The sequence below is a fragment of the Choloepus didactylus genome, chromosome 6 (assembly GCF_015220235.1).
Source record: "Choloepus didactylus isolate mChoDid1 chromosome 6, mChoDid1.pri, whole genome shotgun sequence".
NCBI classification, from domain to species: domain Eukaryota; kingdom Metazoa; phylum Chordata; class Mammalia; order Pilosa; family Megalonychidae; genus Choloepus; species Choloepus didactylus.
The window spans coordinates 124188308-124211999 of record NC_051312.1 but is presented as its reverse complement, the minus strand read 5'-3'; the positions used below and the strand labels follow the sequence as shown (position 1 = coordinate 124211999).

Sequence of the window (23692 nt, the reverse complement as noted above, 5' to 3'; positions counted from 1 at the left end):
GAATTTTAGAAATGTGAACCTTTACAATGAACATTTTTTAAAAAGTTACTTTAATAAGAGCACAGATAACTAAGCTAATCATCTTCTATCTTGATAAAAGGAAAGAAGTAAATGCTTCGCTGTTTTCTACCATTTTTATATTTTAAAGACACTGTTGGTAACAGAAAAGTTGCACTTTGAGATTACAAGGTTGTATGAATCACATACCTTGAGCAAAGCTCCCCAATGTTTTCTAGTTCTCCAATTGCCTGTAATCTGCTAAGCGCGGGGTACAGTGAATACACAGACTCAAGGCTGCCCTTACACAACTCTTCCACCTCTTTTACTCTAGTGACAGAAAAGAAAGTACATTTTGAAAATAAAGAAGAGATTTTCAGGGAGATAAAAGTTTAAATTTATTTTTAAAGAGTACTACTCATCATAGACTTTGCTGTTGATCTAGCACCTACTAATATTCACAAGCAACAATATGGTACAAGGAAAACAAGATAAGCTTTGGAATCATATTGATCTAAGTCTAAATACCAATTCTGTCTCTTACTGGCTATATAACTTTGGGCACATTACCGGATTTCAATGAGCTGCAGATTTTTCCACTTTGAGTTCTTTTGAAGATCAGAGAACACATAATGGAAAGAGCCCAACAAAGTGGCTAGCACATAATAAGATTTTTTGCAATAAAATTTTGCAATAAAATTCAGGATTTAATCCTTAAGACTCTCCTGAAAGCTCAGGGTAAAGAACTGACCTGGGGTTCCAAAGAGAATTGGTTTTGGAGGCAAGGGAAACATCCTGAACATAGCCACCTCATCCTTATCCTCTCACCAAGGCAAATCTTTACATTGACATTGTTTGTCAAGTGTTAACAAAAGAATCCTTGAAATTAAATACTAAAATACAATGTATTTTGTCTTTTTTATAGTACCTGGCACAGTTTAGACTTTCATAAAATGTGGAGAATTCTCTCTCTCTCAGGGACTGAAGAGCATTGTACAATGATTCATGGTAACTGGTTCCTTCCACTGCTCTGCTATAAGAAAGAAAGAAAAATAAACATTTGAAAACAGAGAATCCTAAGATATGCATACATAAATAATTTTACCAAAAAGTAAAATTTTAGAAAGGAAATTAAGATTTTTTCATTTAAAAAATACACATTTCTAGAAATTCTGGTAAGAAATACAATTTTGTGAGTTATTTAAATTCTTCAAGTAGAAAAAAAAAAGAAATTTCTTAGATATTTTGATTGGTATATTCTCATTTATTTATTCACTGAACACCTATTACGTGCCAGGTAGTAGGCACTGGGTTCTGTATGCAGAGGATCCATTAATGGACAAGTTGTTCAGGTCCCCACTCTATGGGAATTTATAGTCTGGTTTGGAGAAGACGGACGATAAGAAAAATATCAGACAGTGACAAGGGGCATGGAGAGAATTAAAATATGGTAACAAACAAAATAGAATGACTGGGCAGCTACTTCAGAACAGATGATTAGGAAAGGTCTCTCTGAACAAGAGACATTATTAAACTAGAGTGTAAATGACAAGGAGCCATTCACATGGTAACTGGGGGAAAAAGCACAGGATATATCTATTTTAGGTAGAAACAATGTGAACTGATTGAAAAAGAGAGAATATAGTAGGCAAGGGGGAGAATAGTACATGATAATTTACAGAGATATGCAGGAATATGTTTTAAAAATATGAGAGCATATCTCTAATTTTATAGCAATTTTATAGTTTGTAATCTGAAAGGCATGCCAATTAATGAGAATTTTTTCTATGAAGCAATTAAACATAAAATTAAATATGACTTAATATTTTAGTGTTTATACCATCAAAAGACTTTTTATCCACAAATAGATAATCCTTTTTAGGCTAAGTGTTCAGCTTCTCAGTCAGAAAATATGGTGACCTTACGGGCAGGTTATAAACATTATCTTCCCGGGTCACTGCTTTAGCACTTAAAAAATAAATTCATAAATAAAGATAAGCAATCCTTTGTGTATCATACAGCCAATAAGAGCTCTAACTGCTTGTTGTAGGGAATGGAAAGGGGACTATCTATATTTTTCTTTGGATTCCTCTGTCCAACAAATAGTAAGTGAGAAGATTCTCATACAGAAAATACCTCTTATATTTCTATTTTCAAAAACACTTTGAGGGTGGGGGTTAAGTTTCCCTAATGGAAGAAGAGAGTGAAATTCAAGCCTTCTTGCCTTAACTGCCTATTGCTACATTATTAAAGCATTTAGACGTTATTTGTGGATTGTGGCACCTACAAACATAAAAACATAACTCCTATTACATTCATTGAGCAAGATAAAAGCAGTTTATTGTTTAGAACTAGGGAAGGGGCAATTAAAAAATTGCAGATTTCTTCTTACTTAACGGAACTGCAGTAGTCCCACTGCATGTTCCTCCAAGCTGCTTGATAATGAAGTTCCTGTAGTTCAGCACACCACTCTTTGTTTTCATGATCTAAACTTTTTAAATAAGCAGAAAGAACATGGCAGAGTCCCAAATTCTGCAAAGCCTGCGCAGACGTATAAAAAACAAAGTAAGCAACCAAAAAAACAACCAGAGAAATGAAAAACATAAAAAGTAACCTTAAAAAATTTTAGTAGTTCACAATCTCTTAAAAATTCCAAAATAAAATATTGTTTAGTATGTTACCCTAAAAAAACACATAGTTGGGCTCAAAGGGCTCTAACAGTTGATGGAGGAATAGCTAAGGACTATTAGCCAGTGACAAAAATGATAGCTTCTGGGACCCACTTTAATGCAGACTATGAGAAAGTTTCCCTGAGATTTCCCCTGTGAAGCGCTTAGCATATTATCTCATACACTGAATACATAAGAAACATCACCTACTGTCAATGGACATGATTATGATCAACACTCTATTCTACCATCTAGGTGACTGATCTGTCTGACTTTCTGTGTATTCCTCTGAGTATTTGTTAGCCCAATGCTTGAAAGATAGATAACTTCCAATTTTACTCCTAGAATTCACCTGGCTGGATAAATACTCCATTGGCTAAAGACAACAAATTCAGCATCACATTAATGATGGTTTTATCAAAGCAGAAGAAAAGAAAAATGTACCTGAATTATTCCTGCCTGGCGGGTAGATGAAGCGATTGTTGTCTCAAGGTCATATGTTATTAGGGCTTTGCCCCACATTGCTTCATGTTCATATGTTCGTATTCTATAAGAAAAGATTTTAAAAATACCTTTGGGTTCTACATGCATGTAACTCCTTCACAGATAGAATCACTCTACCATTATTGTGCTGGTTTGGATGTATTAAGTCCCCCAAAACAACATTATCTTTGATGCAATCTTGTGTGGGCAGATGTAACAGTGTTGATTAGACTGTAATTCTTTGAGTGTTTTCACCGTGATGCGACCCACCCAACTGTAGGTGATAACTGTGATTGGATAATTTCCATGGAGGTGTGGCCCCGCCCATTCAGCGTGGGCCTTGATTGGTTTACTAGAGCACTATATAAGTTGAGACAGAAGGAGCTAGCTTGCTGCAGATGAGAGACAGCTTGAAGATGGCGCTGAAAGCAGACTTTTGCTCTGGAGAAGCTAAGAGAGGAAAAACGCCCCAAGAGTAACAGAGAGTGACATTTTTGAGGAACTGTAGCCTAGAGTGAAACACCCTGGGAGAAAGCCGTTTTGAAACCAGAACTCTGGAGCAGACACCAGCCACGTGTCTTCCCAGCTAACAGAGGTTTTCCGGACACCATTGGCCATCCTCCAGTGAAGGTAACCAATTGTTGATGACTTACCTTGGACACTTTATGGCCTTAAGACTGTAACTCTGTAACCAAATAAACCCCCTTTATAAAAGCCGATTCATTTCTGGTGTTTTGCGAAAAGGCAGCAATAGCAAACGGGAACAATTATTTAGAAAGAAGCAATTTACCTGGTAAGGGGTTGTAACATTTTCCCTCCACCACAGCCATACAGGCTATCTGGCTCTCCAATACTTCTATAGATTTCTAAGAGAAGATCCTGAAAACATGCAAACAATAATAACTGGAGGAAAAAAAATCACTTTATGAAGATTAGCAAATTTGAAATATCATTACCAGCATGCGATTTCCAATTCTAAATGTTATATTCTAAAAGATATGATACTGAAATATATATTAAAGATGTGAATCATCAGCAACACAACAGACTGATTTCAGACAACAGAAAGACTGTGCCCTATCTGAAAAGAATAGCTCACAATTTCATGAATTAGATAAAATTAAACACCAGCCTACCAGTTTTTTATCACATACAAAAACAATCACAAAAACAAGTAACCTTGGCAACAGCTAAAACTGCACATGGGAAAATGAAGTTCTGCAAAGTCTGATTCTTGAAAACTGAATTTGGTAGAAATAAAGGTCACATGTTTATCTTCTGAAAATAAAAAACCCCTCAAAATTTTATTACGTTATAATTGGTAAAATGTGATAAGGATAAAGAAGTGGCTGGATAACTCCAATCTTTGTTGTAGAATTTACACAGGAAATAATTGATTCTGTCAAAACAATCTCAGTAAAATACAAATGACAATGGAAAAAAATAGAAAATTAGAAACCGTATTACACAGAAAATTGACCAACCAATTTAACTGCCTTAATGATGCTTGCTCTTGGAAAAACTTTCTAAATACAATTTCATGGACATTGGCATAATTCCATAATTCTAATTAAAATGTTAATTTTAAAAACATTAAATCAAGCCCTCAGGGTTGGAACACTCAGTACCTAACCCATAGCACAGTGCCCAGTACATTGAAGATACTCTGAAAATGCAGTAAAGGGAGAATGAGACTAAAGAAGCACCCACACACCCCCACTCCAGAAGGAGAAAAATCAGAAAACTGGGATCAAAAAGATGAACAGAATCTGTTTCAAACAAGGCATGGTCAATGGTGTTAGGTGTTACTGAAACGCTAAGGAAGAGGAGGAATGAAAAGTGACCACCAGACTTAGCAACATGAGTTATGGGTGCAGACATCAGCAAGTGCTATTTCAGTGGAGTGAATGAAAGGTGAGGAAATGGAGGCAGCAAGGACAGACAATCCAGTCACGAAGTTGGTCTGCGAAGGAAAGGGAGAAAGAGGTGATACCTGAAAGATACCACAGTGAAGAGGGAAATTTTTTGTGTTTGTGAGAAGAAGGTTTCTAATGAGAGAGGTTTGAAAATATTTAGAAGAATGAGAAGAACATAGTTTAGAGGGAGTAAAGTGTAAGAAAAAATCTAAAGGATTTTTTCCTCTTTCTAAGGAAGAGTAGACAGAGAACAAGGCACAGGAAAAAGGATTAGCCTTGGACAGAAAGAGAAAATTGCTTTTCTACTCTAACAAAAGGGAAGAAGTTACAACAGGACCAGATGCAGGGAGACTGCTATGTCTGATAGTAGGACATAGTATGATTTGCTATCTTATGCCTTCTATTTCTAGAAGAACTAGGAGGCAAGCTGAAAGCAAAAGTCTAGAAGAGATCAGAGTTAAGTCTAAGCAAAGTGAAGAAGCTGAAATTGTCATTGCAGAGTTGACCAAAGAAATCTCAGTAAAAATGTCAGGCACCATTATGAGTCAATCTGATTAAGAAATTCATAGCACAATCTGTCCTGAGATGTGACAGACAGTAATCAAATAAATATATAATTATAAACTATAAGGGCCATAAAGAAAATGATCAGTGTGCTATGGCAAAAAATACACAGTTTAAACTCAACCTATGAGTTTAAAAGATAAGAAGATGGTTTTATTTCCATCTTTTTATCTCCATCTTTCAAATAAAGGAACTCAAGCTTGGAAAGGTTAAGCAATTTGCACAAGATTATATACAGAGATTAGAACTCAGATTTCTTTATTCCAAGGCTTAAGCTTAAACTGTGACCATGCATTTATATATATAATGTTCAGTCCAGTAAGTAACTTCAGTTTTAAAATCAAATGACATTATACAGTCTCTATAACAAAATAATCCAAAGCATAAAATAGTATCATAAATAATAGGGTTTCTAACATTTACCTGTAAACTTATACCAGTTTCTTCTTTACTTTTTTCACTCAAACTAGAAATAGTTGTATTCTGGCTTCCATCTTCAAATGCAAGATTTCTGTTTGCCAAAAGAGCACCAGTTTAATGGGAACATATTTTTTGAAGCTTGTGAAGAAACACAAGACACTTTGACAGAAAAAACTAATGGAGGTCACAAATAAAACAGAATGAACCATTTATACTTTAAAAATACAGTACCATTTAGACTTAGGATGGAAAATAAATTTTTGCATGTTAATTCTCTGAATGAGAATTACATTTTAATGGCAATCTCCTATATATACATAACAAAATATACTTATTTACAAAGAGACAGGCCTTTTTAAAAATAGACCAAAGCTCCCCCCTAATTTAATTCCCACAATGTTGTCAGTGGTTTTACAACTCAAACTCATTAATAATCATGGACACACAAATAAAGACCACAGTGAGACCCCAATTAATACCCAATAATTTGATAAAAATTAAGAAGTCTGATAACATTAAGTGTTGATCAGTAGTATCCACCTATACTCAATATCATAAAACTATTAAGTGACAGAGTCAGGATTATAACCCAGATTTGTCTATTCCAAGGCCTAAGTTTTAGATCATGCATTTATACATAAGCTATTTAGTCCTACAAGTAACTTCAATTCTAAAATCATGACAGCTATACACTATCTATGCCCTTAATAACTGAACACATAAAAGAGATATTACCACAAATATTAGGGCTTCTAATATTTACCTATAAACTTACTTGTTTCTTCTTTAATTTTTTTCACTCAAACTACAAATAGATGTACTTTGGCTTCTTTCTTCAAACATAAAACTTCCTAGACACCAACATCCTTACCAACTCCATTTCTGGTAAGTATGCATATTGGCATAAACATTTCAGAAATTTGCATACCCTGCAATCCAGTAATTCTCCTTTTAGATATCTGCCATTAACAGGATGGCAAAAAATATGTGGTATATTCTTCCAATGGAACATTAGTAGAGCAATGGCAAACTACACAAACATACAATGTACATACATCTTACAAAAATATGGAGTAAAAATGAGCTGCAGAAAATTACACGTATTCTTATAAAGTGCAAAAATAAGGGTTCATACTTATGATATCATTCAAAGGAATGATAAACAGAACTCAAGATATTTATCTCTTGGAAGGAGCACACAAGGATGGGATAGGGGAGACTACTGATTGATATAATGGTAGTGACAACATTCTGCTTTGCCTTGTAACCTTTATATTTAACAAATGTTACATATATTTTCCTTATTGGCAAGTCATGCAGAAAAAATGTTTGTTTTTGGAGGAGAGGTTTGGAAAGTGGGGAACGTAGTACATTATGACTTTCTAAGTCTACAGCTATCATTGTTCCAGACAACAAATACTGAATGTCAGGAACTTGTCAGGCAGTGCCTTAAGTATTAGGAATATTATGACTGAAGTTGTAAACTGGCACCTGCCGTCAAATCCTGGTTAGAAGAGTTATGAGTTAATTTCTTTCTAAAAAATATTATAGGCACTACTTTGAAATTTCATACTTTCTCAGGAGAAAGCTAACTAATAAAACTTTACATATATTCCTAAACTACCTAGTATAAACTATTTTGCTATTAATAACTGCAATAGGAAACTCAAGAGAGCAATTTATTTCCTTGACCTAACTGACAGGGTTTGTAAACTGTTGATCAGTATTTTACTTACAAATATACTTTCCCTGATCACTTTTGATTTACAAAGCTTCAGCTCACCCAACTGAGCCACTGAAGAAAACTAGCATCTCCTAACATCTATACACCTCATCTCCTTGTTTGACCCTCTCTTTCCCATCTGGCACCTGAAAAAAATCAAAACCAGACTATCAAAGCAAACAGCAAGCGTTCTCCTCTAAAGTTAACCAAAATGAAATCTAAGCATACCTGCTTTGAAACAAGCAAATTTGCAAAAAATCTGTTGTATTCTATACACTCATTTGCTCTCAAATTAAAAGTGTTTATATTTATACTCAAAACAGAGTTCAGTTATTCACTCCTTATTGGTAAGAAATGCTATTCTATAAAATCAAGATACTGAAGCACATTCCAATTATAATTACTGCTACCAAGTATGCAGGCCCTGACTCAAATGCACAAGATTCTAAGAATAGGCAATATTCAAATTTTTACTCATCATATAGTTAAATGATGACACGCTTGTTTTCATAAAAGGTCTGTAGGTGATTACGAACATATCAATCACATATTATACACAGTAATTAATCACGTTGTAGATTTATAACAATGCTTCCAATTTAAAAGTAGAAATTAAATACCAAACCAGATAGTTAAGAAATCTGCCCAAATCTACTAAACTAATTATGTTGGGACTAGGATTTGAATTTTGGTTCCTGGTCACATTCTTTCCAGCTTAATGGTAATCCAAAACTAGAAATTATTAGTAGCAAGAATGAGAAATGCATCAACATAACAGACCTTTCATGTTCTGTTTCTTATAATATGAATGATTTTGAGGTCAGAGGAAAAGTGAGATTAACTGTAACCCACACTAGGCTATTTCAAACGAACCTTTGAGGAAGGCAGTTGAAATAATAAAATGTGTATTTTTTATTCCTCTAACTTCAGGGCTGTTATTTCTGTGTTTTATATATACATGATCCAGGATGATATTTATTAGATTCTTATGGGCATTCAAACTTAACCAGAGGGAATCAAATTCACGTAGCTAGAAATACAGGTTGATAGCAAAGTTAAAAAGATTGATTTAGTTATACAGAGAAATCAGTCGCATTACTTTAATAGTCAACAAGTAAAATCAATCCTGAATAAGCTAAGGGGTTAGTGGTAACCTAATTTGACTGAAATCAGGGAATCATTTAAAAACTTGAAAAATATTTATTGTTCACTATAGTGGGTTGAATAGTGTCCCCCCAAATTCATGTTCACCTGAAACCTCAGAATGTGACCTTATTTAGAAATAGGATCTTTGCAGACGTAACCAAAATAAGAATTGAGGTGAGCCCTAAATCCAGTGAGAGTGTCCTTATAAAAGACAGGACATGGTACACACAGACACAAGAAAGAGGTCATGTGAAGATCGAGGCAGAGGCTGGAGTGAGGCTGCCACAAGCCAAGGAATGCCAGGGGCTACCAGAAGCTGCAAGAGCCAAAGAAGGATTTTTCCTTAGAGCCTTCAGAAGGAACATGTCCCTGTTGACCCTTTGAATTTGGACCTCTAGCTTCCACAACCATGAGAGAATCAACTTCTGTTGTTTTACGCCACCCAATTTGTGATACTTTCCAATAGTAGCTATAGGAAACTAACACAATCACTTATATTAAGTTCCCAATACTAGTAGCTGTAGGTAACACAAAAAAAAAGAAGTACGATTTCTGTCCTCCAGAAACTTGGTATTTGTATAATTTTTACAATTTGTAAGCAATAACCATTTCTATTTACTTCAGAGGAGAATTATTTATTACTTATTTTAAAAAATTTATTATCATTCACTTTAAAAACTAGAAACTTCTATCTAAGATGTCTTTTAAATGAGGGAATAGGCCCCCAAAATCTTTAATATATACCTTTAATGAAACAATGCCAAGACCAATTTTAAAAACCAAAAATTCTAAATTCTATTACCTTTTCTCTTCCTCATCCATGTTTTTCTTATCTGCATAGATTTCTGCATAGAGCAATGCCGTAAAGTGAGCAGCACATGACTGAGCTACCTTGGCAACCTCTAGATAATTCAACTCCAGCCAGAAAGCATCATCAAAAACCGTTCCTGTAGAAGATCTAAAGAAAAACTAAACATAAGGTCATGTCCATTTCTTTAACTTCCATATCAAAAGGAAAGCATGTTGATACAGAATACAGTGGTAGCAACTGAAAGTGCTAGTTAAATAGAAAATTATGTTAAATAACTGAAAACACATTTTCTTAACATATAGCTATAAATATTTTAAGATAAAATGGCTGAACAGCTCTATTTCTCAATCTTTTTGGATCACAGCCTTCAGAGAATCTGATGAAACCTATGGTTCATCCCACACAAATTGGGGTTCTTATCTGCCCTCCACTAAGGGATCCATGGGCCATAGGCTAAGAACACGTTGCACAGTCAGTAACACACACACATGCAAATCTTTTAAAATAGTCAATTTAATGAAAATATTTAGGTTCTTCTAAGATACAATTACATGCCTTTCTACTGCAGCCTGTTTTATCCTTAGTTCAGTGCCTACATTGAATTATTTAATGAAAATCTTCCACTGTGGTAATAGTAGGTCAGATCTAGAAGGCACCAGAGATATTACCTTTTTCGAAACTAACATAGAGAGGTGGCATGGAATGGTTAAGAGCACTGGCTTTGTAGGATACACTTAGGTACAAATCCCAGCTGTACACATATTACTAGCTGTATGATCTTGGTCAGCTTAACTTTTCCAAGCCTCAACTGGTTCCTCATTTGAACAAAATGAGAACATATACCTCAAAGTATAGATGCAATGATTAAATAATGCTTGTAAAGCCAATGAACAAAATGCCTACCACATAATAAACACTTAATTGTAGCTATTATTTCCAAGGAACCTGAAGTTCAGAGAATTTATATAACCTGTTTATGGAAAGGAAACTTACATTTACTGAATATCAGACATATTACATACTTTTCTCTCTTAATTACCATAACCATCCATTGAGGGAGACATTACCCTGATTTTATAAATTTTGAGACTGAGGTTTAAGGACACTCAGTAACTTGTCCAGATCATGAAACTCTAAGTACTAAATTTGGACTTGAACCTTATCCTTTTTTCTATGTCCCATTCATATTTTCTCAAGGAATCTTCTTTAAGATACTATTCAGAATTAAAACTGAATTTGTATTAAGGACTTGTATTTTCTTAAAGTCCTGGTAATATTAACATCATTCGACCCCAATGATACATCTGACAGGAATGATTCAAGAGTGAAATTGCCCCCCAACAGCAAGAAAAGAGATGCTTCTAGCTATAGTTAAAAGCTTCTTATGGGCTTTCTCAACAGAGGAACTGGTACAAGACAGTATGGTAAATCAGTTAACTTTCTAACCAGAAACAAAGACACTTGAAAGGCATAAAACTTTTTCTATTTTTTCTCCCATTCCTCTCACCCCATTCTTTACCACCATCATACACACTCGTTAGACATCAATTCTACCTACTCAAATTACAGACCTACAGCATTGTACCATCAAAACTCGGGTCAACTCTTGAGCATTACAAATCAGTCAAGACCACCCATTCTAGCAATTCCTGTACTCACTGTTAATAATCTCACAAGAAATAATAAGATACTATACTGTAAAACAACTGCTCAGAAACAAGAAAAGAAATACTGTCACTCCCACAGTTTTATATACAGAACTACAGATTTTGAGAGCCATTGGTACACAGTAAAGAAACTCATATCTTACAACAGAGATACAGAAAGGAGATTTTTTTCATAACTCTAGTTACTTCTAAGAACTAAACGAAAAGCAAAAAGTTAAAATATGGGTAATGTAACTAAAAGTGAACTGGAAAATCACTTACTTCTTCCCTGTCTCTTTGTATAAATAAACTGAAGCCCAACAAGGTTGCCTGATTTGGCAAAGATAACACCATTCTGGCACAGCTGGACTAGAATTCAGAGTTCCTAATCCTGGCACTGACTTAACCCCATTGCCACCCTGAATTGAGATTTTTACAAGGTGATATAAGTATCACACAAATTAAATATAGAACCTTTCAACAGCTTCACCTAAAATAATCAAGTTGAAATTCAGCCAGCAGTAACAAGCTACACTTGTAAATCACCAGACTCAAGAAGTAACACTCATATATATTACCTCTTTTGTCTTCTCATGTAGTCCACAACAGCAAGCATTGTTCTTTGTGATTTTTTATCCAAACAGCCTTGGAAAAAGTGTTCTGACTCTGACAAACAAACAAAAGTATATTCTCTCAGTTCCAGGCAGACTTATTTAAGTATTTTCTTCCCTCTGTTTGTGTGCCTGTCTTTCTCTACACTATAAGGTTCTAGTGGGCAATACCCAGCATAAATTTTTTTCCTAGTAAACACGAATTGATACATGGAATTTAATCGCAGTATATTTTTTTCTTTTTAAAGAAACTGTTTTACTTAATATAATTTAGAATTTACAGTGTAATTTATATTTTATTTCTGAAGGGAGGAAAATTCATTGATTCTACAAATACTTATTTAGGATCTTTTATGTGCGAGGTGCTCAGTATACCACCATGAACAAAAGCCAATTTCCTACTTCTGAACACACAGAATTCACTGACTAGCCTGGGAGGTTGCTGTAGATACATATAGAAAGGAACTTAACCTGGAGAAGTTTCACACAAAAAGTGATATTTGAAAGAGGAGTAATAGTCAGTCAGGAAAAGAGGAAAGGTAAGTGTTCCAGGATAGTATACCTGAGATGCCTGGAAGCAAGACAAAACTTGGAGAGTTTACTGAAAGAATTTCAGGGTGCTGAATCACAAAGCTAGAGAGCAGTAAGGATGCTGGGGTCAGAGAAAAATAGATGGACTAAAGTTATTTTATGACAGAATTGGTAGGATTTGGTAATCAAATGAGATGTGAGAGAGAAATTCAAGGATGGTGTCGAGGTTTCTGGCTTGAATAAATAATTATTGTTCACTGAAGAGGTACACATTTAAAAAAGCAGGTCAAAGGAAAGGGAAAATGAGTTTGATATGCACTGGGGACATTCAAGTGAAGGCAGAATATAATAGACACAATATTTAAATAGATAAAAATCTACATTCTTTCCTTTTCAATAATAGAATTTTATAGGTGAAGTTTAAAATTTCATCTAATGTGGTACTCAGAGAGAAAATAAAACTGGTTGATTTTACCTTTTGATATTGTGGCATAAATGTTTGTATAAATGATAAACATGAAAAAAGCCCTGGTCATGTTCATGACGACAAATTATAGGATAAAGGTAATTCTGAATATATTAAACTTAGTCTGTAATAAAACTGTCTTTAATAGTATTTTAGATTCTACAATATTTAAAGTCTAAATACCTACTAGTAACTACGAATCATTCATATCTGTATTTCTCAAACTGAGGACAGGGGATATATTCTAGATAGTTTGCAAAGTCCCTATGAGAATTTTTATTCTAGGGTTTTCATTTCAATGACCTAATTCATATTAGCATATTCTGGATCACCTACATGACCAACTTAAAACTGAATAGACTTTGGGACCTGCCTTCTCTTGCTGTCCTGTGACAGCCACATGAAGAAGCTCAAGCTAGTCTATCAGAGGACAAGACTGTGTGGAGCAGAGATGAGCTGTCCAAGTGAGGACCCCTAAACCAAATAGCCTCCAGCAATCCACCAACTAACGGCAGCTGTGACAGTGACCCCAGTAAGACCAACAGAAGAACTGCCCAGCTGAGTCCAGCCCAAATTACTGATCCACAGAATTATGGGCAAATAGATTGATATTTAAAAAAAAAAAAAAAAAAAAATCTAGTAGGATCACAAGATGTGCATCTATGTCTGTGTTTATCATTATATTAGTTCCAAACAGTAGACTCGTAATTGTTGTTAGCCAACAGGAAAGAACATGCATAAAAGATAAAGCAGAGCCAAGTCTAAATGACATGAGAGTCAAGTCAAATGAAGGTTCTAATAGTTAAACAGAAGAAACAGCTGGGAGAACTGTAATCACAGCCTATGCTGAAGTGACTGGAACCACAGTCAAGTTGGGAAGAGCAAATAGTTCTAGCAAAATATCATATCACATAAATCAATACTTTTATTAGAATTGCATTGGTCTTAAATTATAACAGGTGAATTTGTATCTAGTCCTATTAATAATATATATTATAGAAAATAAACAATGGAAATCTGTGAAGTTTTTCTTTTATTTAGGATTGAAACACTGACCCACACTGCATCTCAATTATGTAAATATGAATTATGTGTACCCAATTCCCAGTGGAATTTCTTCTGCTATTAACTCTTGGCATAGGAAATACTCATTACATAGCATGGAAGGAAAGTGGGTTACAAGAGTAAAGTACAATCCAATATATGTTTAACTGTAGTTATCCTAGCTCATGAAAGTATAACTTAATTTAATTTTAAAAATTTGTGCTAACTTTTCTATATTTTTTGCAATAAATATGTATAATTTTGGAATGAAAAGGTTGCTTTCTTAAAAATGAGTTGGAAAAAAAACAAAAATAAAAATAAAACAAAACAAAACAAACAAAAAATGAGTTGGCCAGAGCTGTGAGAATATGATAATCCCATTGCATCTCCACCATAGTAACTTAATATTCTATTGCATTTACTTATTTGTGTGCTTTCTCCATTTCATAGGGTTTGCATGGACTGCGTCTTGTTCACAACATACCACCAATACTAAGCACAGGGCCTGACACATATGGAATACTCAATTAATTATCTCCTGACTTCTAGCCACAATTAAGAGTGAGTTCTATGCATTATGTATTATCCTAGGTGATTTACATATTTATTTCACTGATAACTTGCTACAACTTTTATTATCTTCATTACATAGATAAGGAAATAGGAATTTAGAGAGGTTATGGCATTAGGTTATGGAATTAGGGCTATAAAGTATCTTTATTCACATCTAAATCTTTTTCTAGATTTGAGAAATTAACAGTATAAATGTTACAAATTCAACAGACTATGGAAATACCTGAATCCAAATTTGCAGGGGTTGTGGATCTGCTGGTTTGGGAGGAATGTCTGAAAGAGTTGGTGAAAAATCCTTGAATATGTATAGAAAGCAAATTTTTCCATGATTCATTTGTATCTTGGAGCAAAATATCATGAATCAAGTATGGAAGCACAGTCTGACAAAAGTCAGTTTTCACCTAGAACATACAAACACATTAATCAACAGTTTGAAAAAAAAAATACATTTTACTTCAATTTTCATTCCCTGTTGCTGACACATTAAAACTTTTAAAGAATGATGGATGAATTTGCCATGAGCTCAATGTACTTCTAAAAAACAAATGAGAAACATGCATACCATGTAAAATAATACAGTTGGTGTAAAAAAAAAATTGTACAAAGCTAGTATGTCTATATCTAACACATGTATAAGCTATATTGCAATAGTTCATTTCTGGTATAGGCCATTAGCATGATGAAAATTATCCTACAGGCTATTGCTTATAAATGAAATTATTATGTCATTTACTATAAACACATTTCAGATTTGAAAAGTGTAATTAATAGAAGAAGCAGTTTTCCAATATTATCTAACGGAAAATGGGTATCCAAAGTTGAACCAAAAACTAAAATTTTGATTTTTGCACATTTTCTATAATCACTGAGGAGCTCCAAGAGTCATGTTAAATGTTTACTTATTTACTTTTTAAATTTCTGGGGATAAAAGTTGGATAATCATTTGTGATATACCCCAAAGTGTAGATAAGTGCCTTAATATGTGTGGTACATTGAAACAATTACTCAACTTTAATGCTTGCATACTTCCTCCTTTTCAGACTTACAGACAAATCAAAAAGCCATTTTTGGAAACAGAGAATTCAAGGAACTAGGAATCGAGGTGTGTATATATCAGTATATTTGGAACATTTTATCTTCTGGCCAAAAGTCAGAACTTTATTAAAAAAATCTTAGGTTTGCTCATTAATAACTGAGTTGTGTGTCCAGGGTATTGCTCTCCTAAATTTGCGGGAGTGCAGTACCTATACAGAGAACGTAACGAACAATGACACTGCTTTTTCTGTAGAGAACAAGGACTGCTTTTTAAATTGTTATCAATGTGGGCTCTTTACAAAATACTAATGCCATGTAAGCTCTTTGTAATTGGTAGATATTTGACCCAGTCAGATACTGTTTTTTCACATTTCTGAAAATGTGAATCATGTTTCACAATACTGTAAATTATGTTAACTTTGTAAATCTTAGAGCATTACTATATTGTGCTGTTTTTGCATGACACATTTGATAAAAGCATATAAACTCCTTGTTTGATTTAGTAAGTACTTCTACTCTGTATTGAAATAAATTGTATTGTGCCTTTGAAAATAAAAAAAACAATGCTTCTTACTAGTCCATTCCTTTTTCCTCACTCAAAAAAGCGTATCTGGGAAAGTAAATGACAGTGACCTTATTAGAAGAAGTAAACAAACAAAAAGAGCAGATGTTTGGTTAATATAAATAATTTACAAACATCAGTATTTTAACTACTATTCAGGGCATCCTTTAGAACTCATCCAATATATTGCTATCTCAAGGCTGAAACCCACTGCATAAAATTATGGCTAAACAAAGATGCCCTCTTTGAGGGATCCCCAGCAGCTGAGTGTGGGTAATGTTGAATGAAGATGATGTACAGTACCATGGCACTCTTTGTAGATATACAGGCATAAAGGTATACAGAGTAGCCGAAGGGAATGGGAAAAGCAAAGAAAACTATTTAAAGAAAGCTCAAAAGAAAAAGCAAAGGCAGAAAGGGATTAAGACTGAATAGTTATCTTCTTACTTCACACATTGGCTTTAATAATAGAAGAATTTCACTTTTTATGCCTCCACTGTCCAAAAAAGTACCAGTCAGTGTCTTTATCCAAATGTCATGATTTTCACCTTGAGGAATCCACAGAATTGCATTATCCAGGGCTTCTAATGGGCTTTCTTTGTCAAGTCTGGGTACTTCTAAAAACTAGAAAGATAATCAGAAAATGTAAACAGGATAATTAGAAATATATTTTACCTTTCCTATGCAAAATGAATATCTAGGCACAAACAAATCTGTTTCCAAATAATACTAAATAAAATAAAACTTGAAGGCAATAAGTATCTTTTATTTATGTTTTTATGAGAGGCAGAGTGGTATGATGAAAAATTACTGATCTAGGCAACAGAAAACTTGGATTCTACCTTCAATTCTGACACTCATTAGTAGCATGTTAGATGAATCCTGAATTCTTGGACTCATCTTTCTCATTTACAAAACCAGTCCAAACTTGCCACATAGAAATGATTTTACGATGAAATGGCTTTTTAATTATTAATACTATAGGGTTCTACAGGTTACATTACTAGGTTCCTTAATATTTTATATCACTAGTAGTTTCATTAAAACCAAAATTATGATACATTAAAAGCACTACTTCAATAATAGATATAAGCCCTAAAATCGGTAAAAAGTCATGTGTACATTTTCAGTAGCTTTAAGACAAGAAAACATTAAAGAGGGATTCTTAGACTAAAGGAGAAGCAAGAGTTCTTAACTTTTGCAGAGCACTTTCAGTGGAATCTCATTATGATATCAAGATGGAAAAGGGAGAAAATCATACATCTTATATTTCACTGGGAGGTTGTGATACTTTTACCTGCTATGAAACAAACACTTGCTTATGGAGTGCAACACCTATAAAGCATACCCAGGATCAACAGCCTTCAAAGGATCAAAGTAAGAGTTTTCTACTCCTAAGAAAATAAGCTAAGAGTCAGCCATTAACAACTCATCCTCCCCTAAGTCAACCAACACTTCTTAAGGCTGCCTATCTCAGCTTCTCACTCTGCCATAGTTAAAAATTTTAACAAATCCTTTGGGGCAAAGAAGTACAGTTTGAATTATTTCTAGGACAAAGGTAAATGTTAGTATAACAATTTAAAGCAACATGATAGTCATAAACCACAGCAAAGAGAACTGTTCTAGATATGGTAGGTATTCAATATTCCCTTAGAGACCTTTTTTCTTGAAGTTCTAAAAGGCTGCAGATAGGTCAGCATGGGATCAGCTGTCATCTTGTAAATCTCCCAGAAACTATGTCCAGTCCTCGTGGCTAAAATGCTCTTCAAACAGGTAACAGCAGCTGATCGAACTTTAACACTGAAAAACATATAATTCAAATGCCTATAAAGTATGTTGGCTATTAATCTTGATGAATGTTAAGCAGCCTCTATTGAAAAAAATTATTTTTTAAAATTCTAAACTAAAAAAACTAAGATTTAATTTTATATTAATAGGAAAATTTACATAACATCAAAGTGAAATTTATCAGTTTTATTATCTTCCTTCAGTAAACTTGAGTTACTAATCACTGCAACAGCAATTCCCTTCATACAACAGGAAGCTTACCTTGTGACTACTATAAATTAATGGGACTCATAAAAAGAAATACTTGGAAATAACAGTCTAATAAACGTGAGTAATAGGAATGATAGAATACCAATTCACCTGAAAAAACAACAATTTGATAACATTTTCTCCAGGGTTAGGGATGCAGTGTACAAACAATTTGGCTTCAGGGAGAAGGGTATTTCCCCCAAATGATAAAATTATTGCCAAGAACAATTTTAAACAAACAATAAATACACACTTACTTTGACCAGAACCTAGCTGAGAATGATTAGGTATCTAAAACCTCTAGAAAAATACTGCAGGTCCTTTCCTTTTGCAAAAAAATTAGTAAAGAGAGGGCTGTCATAAAGAGTAATGAAAATACAATAGCTAATAAAAAAAGTGTCATAAAGGCTAATATTGTAAATGATGAGTTATCAAGTAAAGATTTAATTCTTTTTAGGTAAACTCGGTTTAAGACACAGTTGCTTAGACCCTAAACCTGAAGCCAACCTTAATTTGTCTCTTTCCTGCACTCCTCATATCCAATTCATCAGCAAGTCCTGCTGGCTCTATGTTAAAAACATCCTGGTTCCATTCATGTCTCCCATCTCCACTACTCTCACCCTAATCCAAGTCACCATCATTTCTCCTCTGGACTACTGCAGTAGTTTCATAATTGGTCTTCCTGTTTCTAATTCTGCCCCTTTATAATCTATTCACCATATATAAGCCAGAATAAAAATGTAAGCTGTATCACGGCACTATGGTTAAAACTTCATGGCTTCCTTATATACTTCAAATAAAACCCAAATTTCTTAATTAGAATTAGTCCCAACTTCCCAGTCTCATCCCTCATCATCTTCCCCACAATAGGCTTCTTTCTTCTTCTCAAACAGACCAAGTGTATTTCCAGTTTAGCTGTTCCCTCTGACTGGCATGCTTTACCCCTAATCATCTTACATCTGATAACTGATAACTCAGATCAACTGAAATAATACATCTTCAGAAAAGACTCCCTTGAGCAAGTATTCTGGTCAATTTCTCCTTTTTAGGCCTGAAGTCCCTTAATACCTAATGATTTTTTTGCATCTAAAAAGAGGCAGGAAAAACAAATTGTACCTGTTTCCTATCATTCTCAAATTGAAGTCACACTAGTATCTCTGTGTGCCTTTCTTAGAAAAAAATAATTTCAAATCACTGTAACAAAAGAAACATTCAATGCATGTAAATTTCCTGGGGGGAATCTCTATTCAAAAACAGTATCATATTTATGCTGAAATACATCAAAAAATAAGCTGGATTAATAACTGGATAGAATAAATTAAGTATAGTAAAATGTTAAGGACAGAATATAGATGGTGACTATATTGTGGTTCACTGTAAAATTTTTCCAAATTTGCTGTACATCGAAAATTTTATAATAAAATGCTGGGCGGAAAACTGCCAGCCCACAAATCTAACAAAAACAACAAAAAAAGAGAAAGAAATATGCCCATTAAATCAACAATGGAAACACAGCAGGTAGGCGTCATTGCCATTTACTCTCCAAAAGGGGAATTGAAGGCCAAAACACATCCTTACCTTAGAAAGATGCCTGGTTGTGGACAAAAAATCTTTATACTTTGGCACTGAGATGCTCAAATATTTGCACACATATACAGAGTAAAAAAAAAAAAAGGGAGGGGGGGGGGGGGGGAGGAAAAACAGCAAGTAAAAGAAATCTCACAACCAGCAAGCTGAAATGATTACCAACTGTTGCGGTTTTGTTTTGCAGAGTATAAATGGGTAACAGAAAACCTTCTCTGATTAGCCTAGACTTTTGGGGTTATTAAACTTCTGCCCTATAGCTTATTTTAAAAGATACAAAATTAAGCCTGGCTAGGAGCAGAGTGTCACCTCTGATTTTCACAAGGGCCTAAAATATCACCTTTTATGTTCTCTTATTTTAATTTTCTGTATAGAATTTACCTTACCTGGTGTTTTTTGTATTTATTGTTTTTTGGTTAGTGTCTACTCTTACCAGAATTTAACAGGTGCCTAGTCCGGAATGTTCATTACCATATCAAGTGCCTGGCCCAGAATAAGGTCTAAATAATTAAGTGAATTAATAAAACTACACAGATTTCCATAAATATACTGAAGACTTTAAAAAAAACTACGGGAACTTGGAGGAGAACATTCTAGTTACTGGAAGTATTAATTTAAATGATATACCATTCTTTTTGAATAAAGATTAAGTGTTATCAGATACCTGGTATCAGTAAACACTCACCAATCTTCAATCAGTGTATTATTCAGGTGGGTCAGCATTATGAAAGTCCACTGAAGTTCTTTATCTTCAAATAACTCAAGGGCCTTGGTATAAGATGCATCTTTATTATGTTGTATAGCTATGGTGGAGAAATCTATAGGACCCATTTCTCCCAAACAGCTTCCAACAGCCTCTGAAGATAAAAATTCCACTTGAGTAGAATTGTAACTAAGAGATCACACAAAATACTGACATGTTCTAACTCCAAATAAGCAATGCTCCTTGGTCATGCTTTTAGGTTTAAGTGTGTTTTCAGAGATTTAGAGTAGACTAAAGAATTTAATTTGCTTGACTACTTAGCAGCTACAAAATACTGTATAATTTCCTTTATATATCATCCATGTGGGCAACAGACATTTTCCTTTATAGAATTATATCCATGAAACAGATAACAGAATGCAGACATTAAGGATGAAAGTCTCAACTTGTTGGCTGCATGAGACTACTAACAAACCTAAAAATTGTTAAAATAATTCTTTGAGGTATCACATAAAGTCCACAATCTTAGATATACCATTCAGTGAAAAATTAACAATTTTCTAGCATCCCAGAGGATTCCCCTGTGGTCTTTCACGTTTGTGGTAGTACCTATTAAAATAGGTCCACAAATCCTTTGATATTCCACCTTTCAAAAGGTGGAGCCTAATTCCTTCCCTTTGAGTGTGGGCTGTAGTTAGCAACTCATTTAAAAAACAATGTGATGGAAATGACAAAGTGTGACTTCCAAGCTTAGGATATTAAAAGGCATTCTAGCGATCTCCTTGCCCTCTCCCTTGGATCACTTGCTCTGGAGGAAGTCAGTTACCATGTCATTAAAACACTCAAGCAGCTCTACAGAGTCATCTATGTGGTGAGGAATGAGGCCTCCTCCCAACAGCGCTAAATTGCCAGGTCAGTGAGTGAAGTGGCTTTTCCACCCCAGTCAAGCCTTTAGAGACTACAGCCCTACATAGGGATTACAAGTTAATGAAATCCCAAGCCAGAATCACCCAGCTACACTGCTCCCAGATTCCTGACCTACGGAAACTGTGAGATAATGTTATTCTTCCAAAGCCACCATGCTTTTGAGTAATTTGTTATGCAGCAAAAGATCAACTAACGTATCAGTCAATAACAACCTCTTCTCTTCCCAGCCACTGATAGACATCCTTCAGCTTCTGTCACACCAGGGGTGGGTAGACTATGGTCCACTGGTTACACCCAGCCCAACACAGATTTCTGTAAAAAGTTTTATTGAAACATGGCTATATCCGTTTGCTTACATATTGTGTATGGCTACTTTCACACCAGAACAACAGAACTGATTAATTTCAACAGAGATCATATACTTGCAAAGCCTAATATATTTACTATCTGGCCTTTTACAGAATAAATTTGCCAGCTTCTCCCATACACCATAGATCTGTTTTGCCTATCACTGAACTTCAAAAAAAATAAAATCATACAATATGTACTATTTTGTGCCTGGCTTCTTTTGTTCATTATTTTATCTATAAGATTTTCCATACTGCTGTATGTAGTAGCAGTTTGTTCTTTTTTATTGCTGTATTGTAACTATTAAACGATATCATAATTTATTCATTTTATTGGTCACTGACATCTAGTTTTGGAGTACTATAAATGCAGCTGTTAAGAAATCTTGTACGTCTCCCAGGATATATGTGTGTGTATGCATTTCTAATAGGTATATACTGAGGAATGAAATTGCTGTTCACAAGATTTATGTATCTTCAACTTCAGCAGATCAAGCCAAACTGTTTTTCGAAGTGGTTGTACCAATTTACTGGTCTTCCACCAAGAATGTGTGACAGTTACATTTTCTTCACAGCCTCCCTAAGACTGATACTTAGTATGGTCAGTCTTGTAAAGTTTAGCCATTTTGTAGGTAGTTTACTTTGTTGTGATTTTAATTTTTATTTCCTTCACGAGTAAAGATGGTGAATGTCTTTTGATTTGTTTAGGGACCATTTGTATTTTTTTTTTTTGGTGAAGTGCCTGTTAAGTTTTCTGCCCATTTAAAAAATAGAGTTGTCTTCTTTTTATTGATTTGTAGGAATTCTTCATATTTTCTGGATGAGTCCTTTGTTGGGCATATAAATTACATAATTTTCTGCTAATCTGTGCATTGCATTTTCACTCTTAATGGCTTATTTTGTTTTGAATTTTTTTATTGAAAACTTTACATACATAACAGTGATAATTTTCAAAGTATGATTTCACAAGTAGTTAAAGAGCAGATTTCAAAGTATGTCATGGATCACAGTTCCACAACTTTAGCCATTTTCATTACTGTAAAATATATCATACATGTAGAAAGGTGTCATCTCTTGATGTACAGCTTAACAAGCAGTCATATAGGTAATTTCAAAAATTGTTATGGGTTATAGTTCCACAGTTTCAGTTCTTTCCTTATTATGCAATACAAGTTATATACAGAAAGGTGAAGACCTTCAAGGCACAATTCAATGAGCAGTTAAAGAGCAAATCCCAAAGGACGCTACAGGCTACAGTTCTGCCATGTCATTTACCTCCTTTCAGCCATTCTAACACCCCAGCCTCCAAAAAAAAATCTATAATTATATAAAGTTGCAGTATTCAAAGACGTTTGTTAAATCTTATCTTGTTTGTTGTGACCCTCTTCCTCTCATTTAATCTCTTTCTCCAACCTTAGGAGTGTCTAGACAGTGAGCACCCTAACTCGTTCATATTGAAAGGGGGTGTCGACAGTATGGGGAAGGGGGCTGCATCTGATAGTTATCTTAAAGAGGCTGTTGCCTCTGAGATTTAGGACTTGTCTAGTATAGGAACATTCTGGTGGATTTAAGTTTCTAAAAGGTAAAACTTTAGTGAATGCTTCTTTTAGAGAATCTCAGGAAGGACCTAGGAATTTGGGAACTACTTTTGGTAAGGGTATGGCATACTATGGTCATTGGGGATGTCTAGCTGGAGCTTGCACAAGAGAAACCCCCAGGACAGCCTCTGGACTCCATTTGGGATCTCTCAGCCACTGTGACCTCAGCTTGTTAACTTTCTTTTTTTCCCTCCTTTTGGTTCAAGTAGGTCTTAATGGCTTATTTTAATCTATCTTCTTTCACTGTAATAAACCATAATCATGAGTAAATACCTTTTAGTGAATTCTGAGTCCTTCTA

The 23692-nt window shown here is 34.4% G+C and overlaps 1 protein-coding gene across 4 annotated transcripts in view; it reads right to left on the bottom strand.

Moving 5' to 3' along the window:
- Window positions 1–23692, bottom strand: part of ATM (ATM serine/threonine kinase) — a 135076-nt gene that overhangs the window by 42075 nt on the left and 69309 nt on the right. For 3 of the 4 annotated variants that reach the window (XR_005217550.1, XM_037841327.1, XM_037841328.1), the window contains 12 exons: window positions 20504–20675; window positions 17856–17997; window positions 16645–16821; window positions 14824–15001; window positions 11954–12041; window positions 9721–9876; window positions 6053–6140; window positions 3940–4028; window positions 3111–3213; window positions 2390–2538; window positions 926–1030; window positions 208–327 (listed from right to left, as the gene is read on the bottom strand). Coding sequence is in view for 3 of the 4 variants with exons in the window: in XM_037841327.1 (XP_037697255.1) it covers window positions 208–327; window positions 926–1030; window positions 2390–2538; window positions 3111–3213; window positions 3940–4028; window positions 6053–6140; window positions 9721–9876; window positions 11954–12041; window positions 14824–15001; window positions 16645–16821; window positions 17856–17997; window positions 20504–20675 (1567 nt within the window). In the remaining variant the exon portion in view is untranslated. Of the gene's footprint in view, window positions 1–207; window positions 328–925; window positions 1031–2389; window positions 2539–3110; window positions 3214–3939; window positions 4029–6052; window positions 6141–9720; window positions 9877–11953; window positions 12042–14823; window positions 15002–16644; window positions 16824–17855; window positions 17998–20503; window positions 20676–23692 lie in introns of those variants that run through there. The other variant, XM_037841329.1, reaches the window with a different exon arrangement.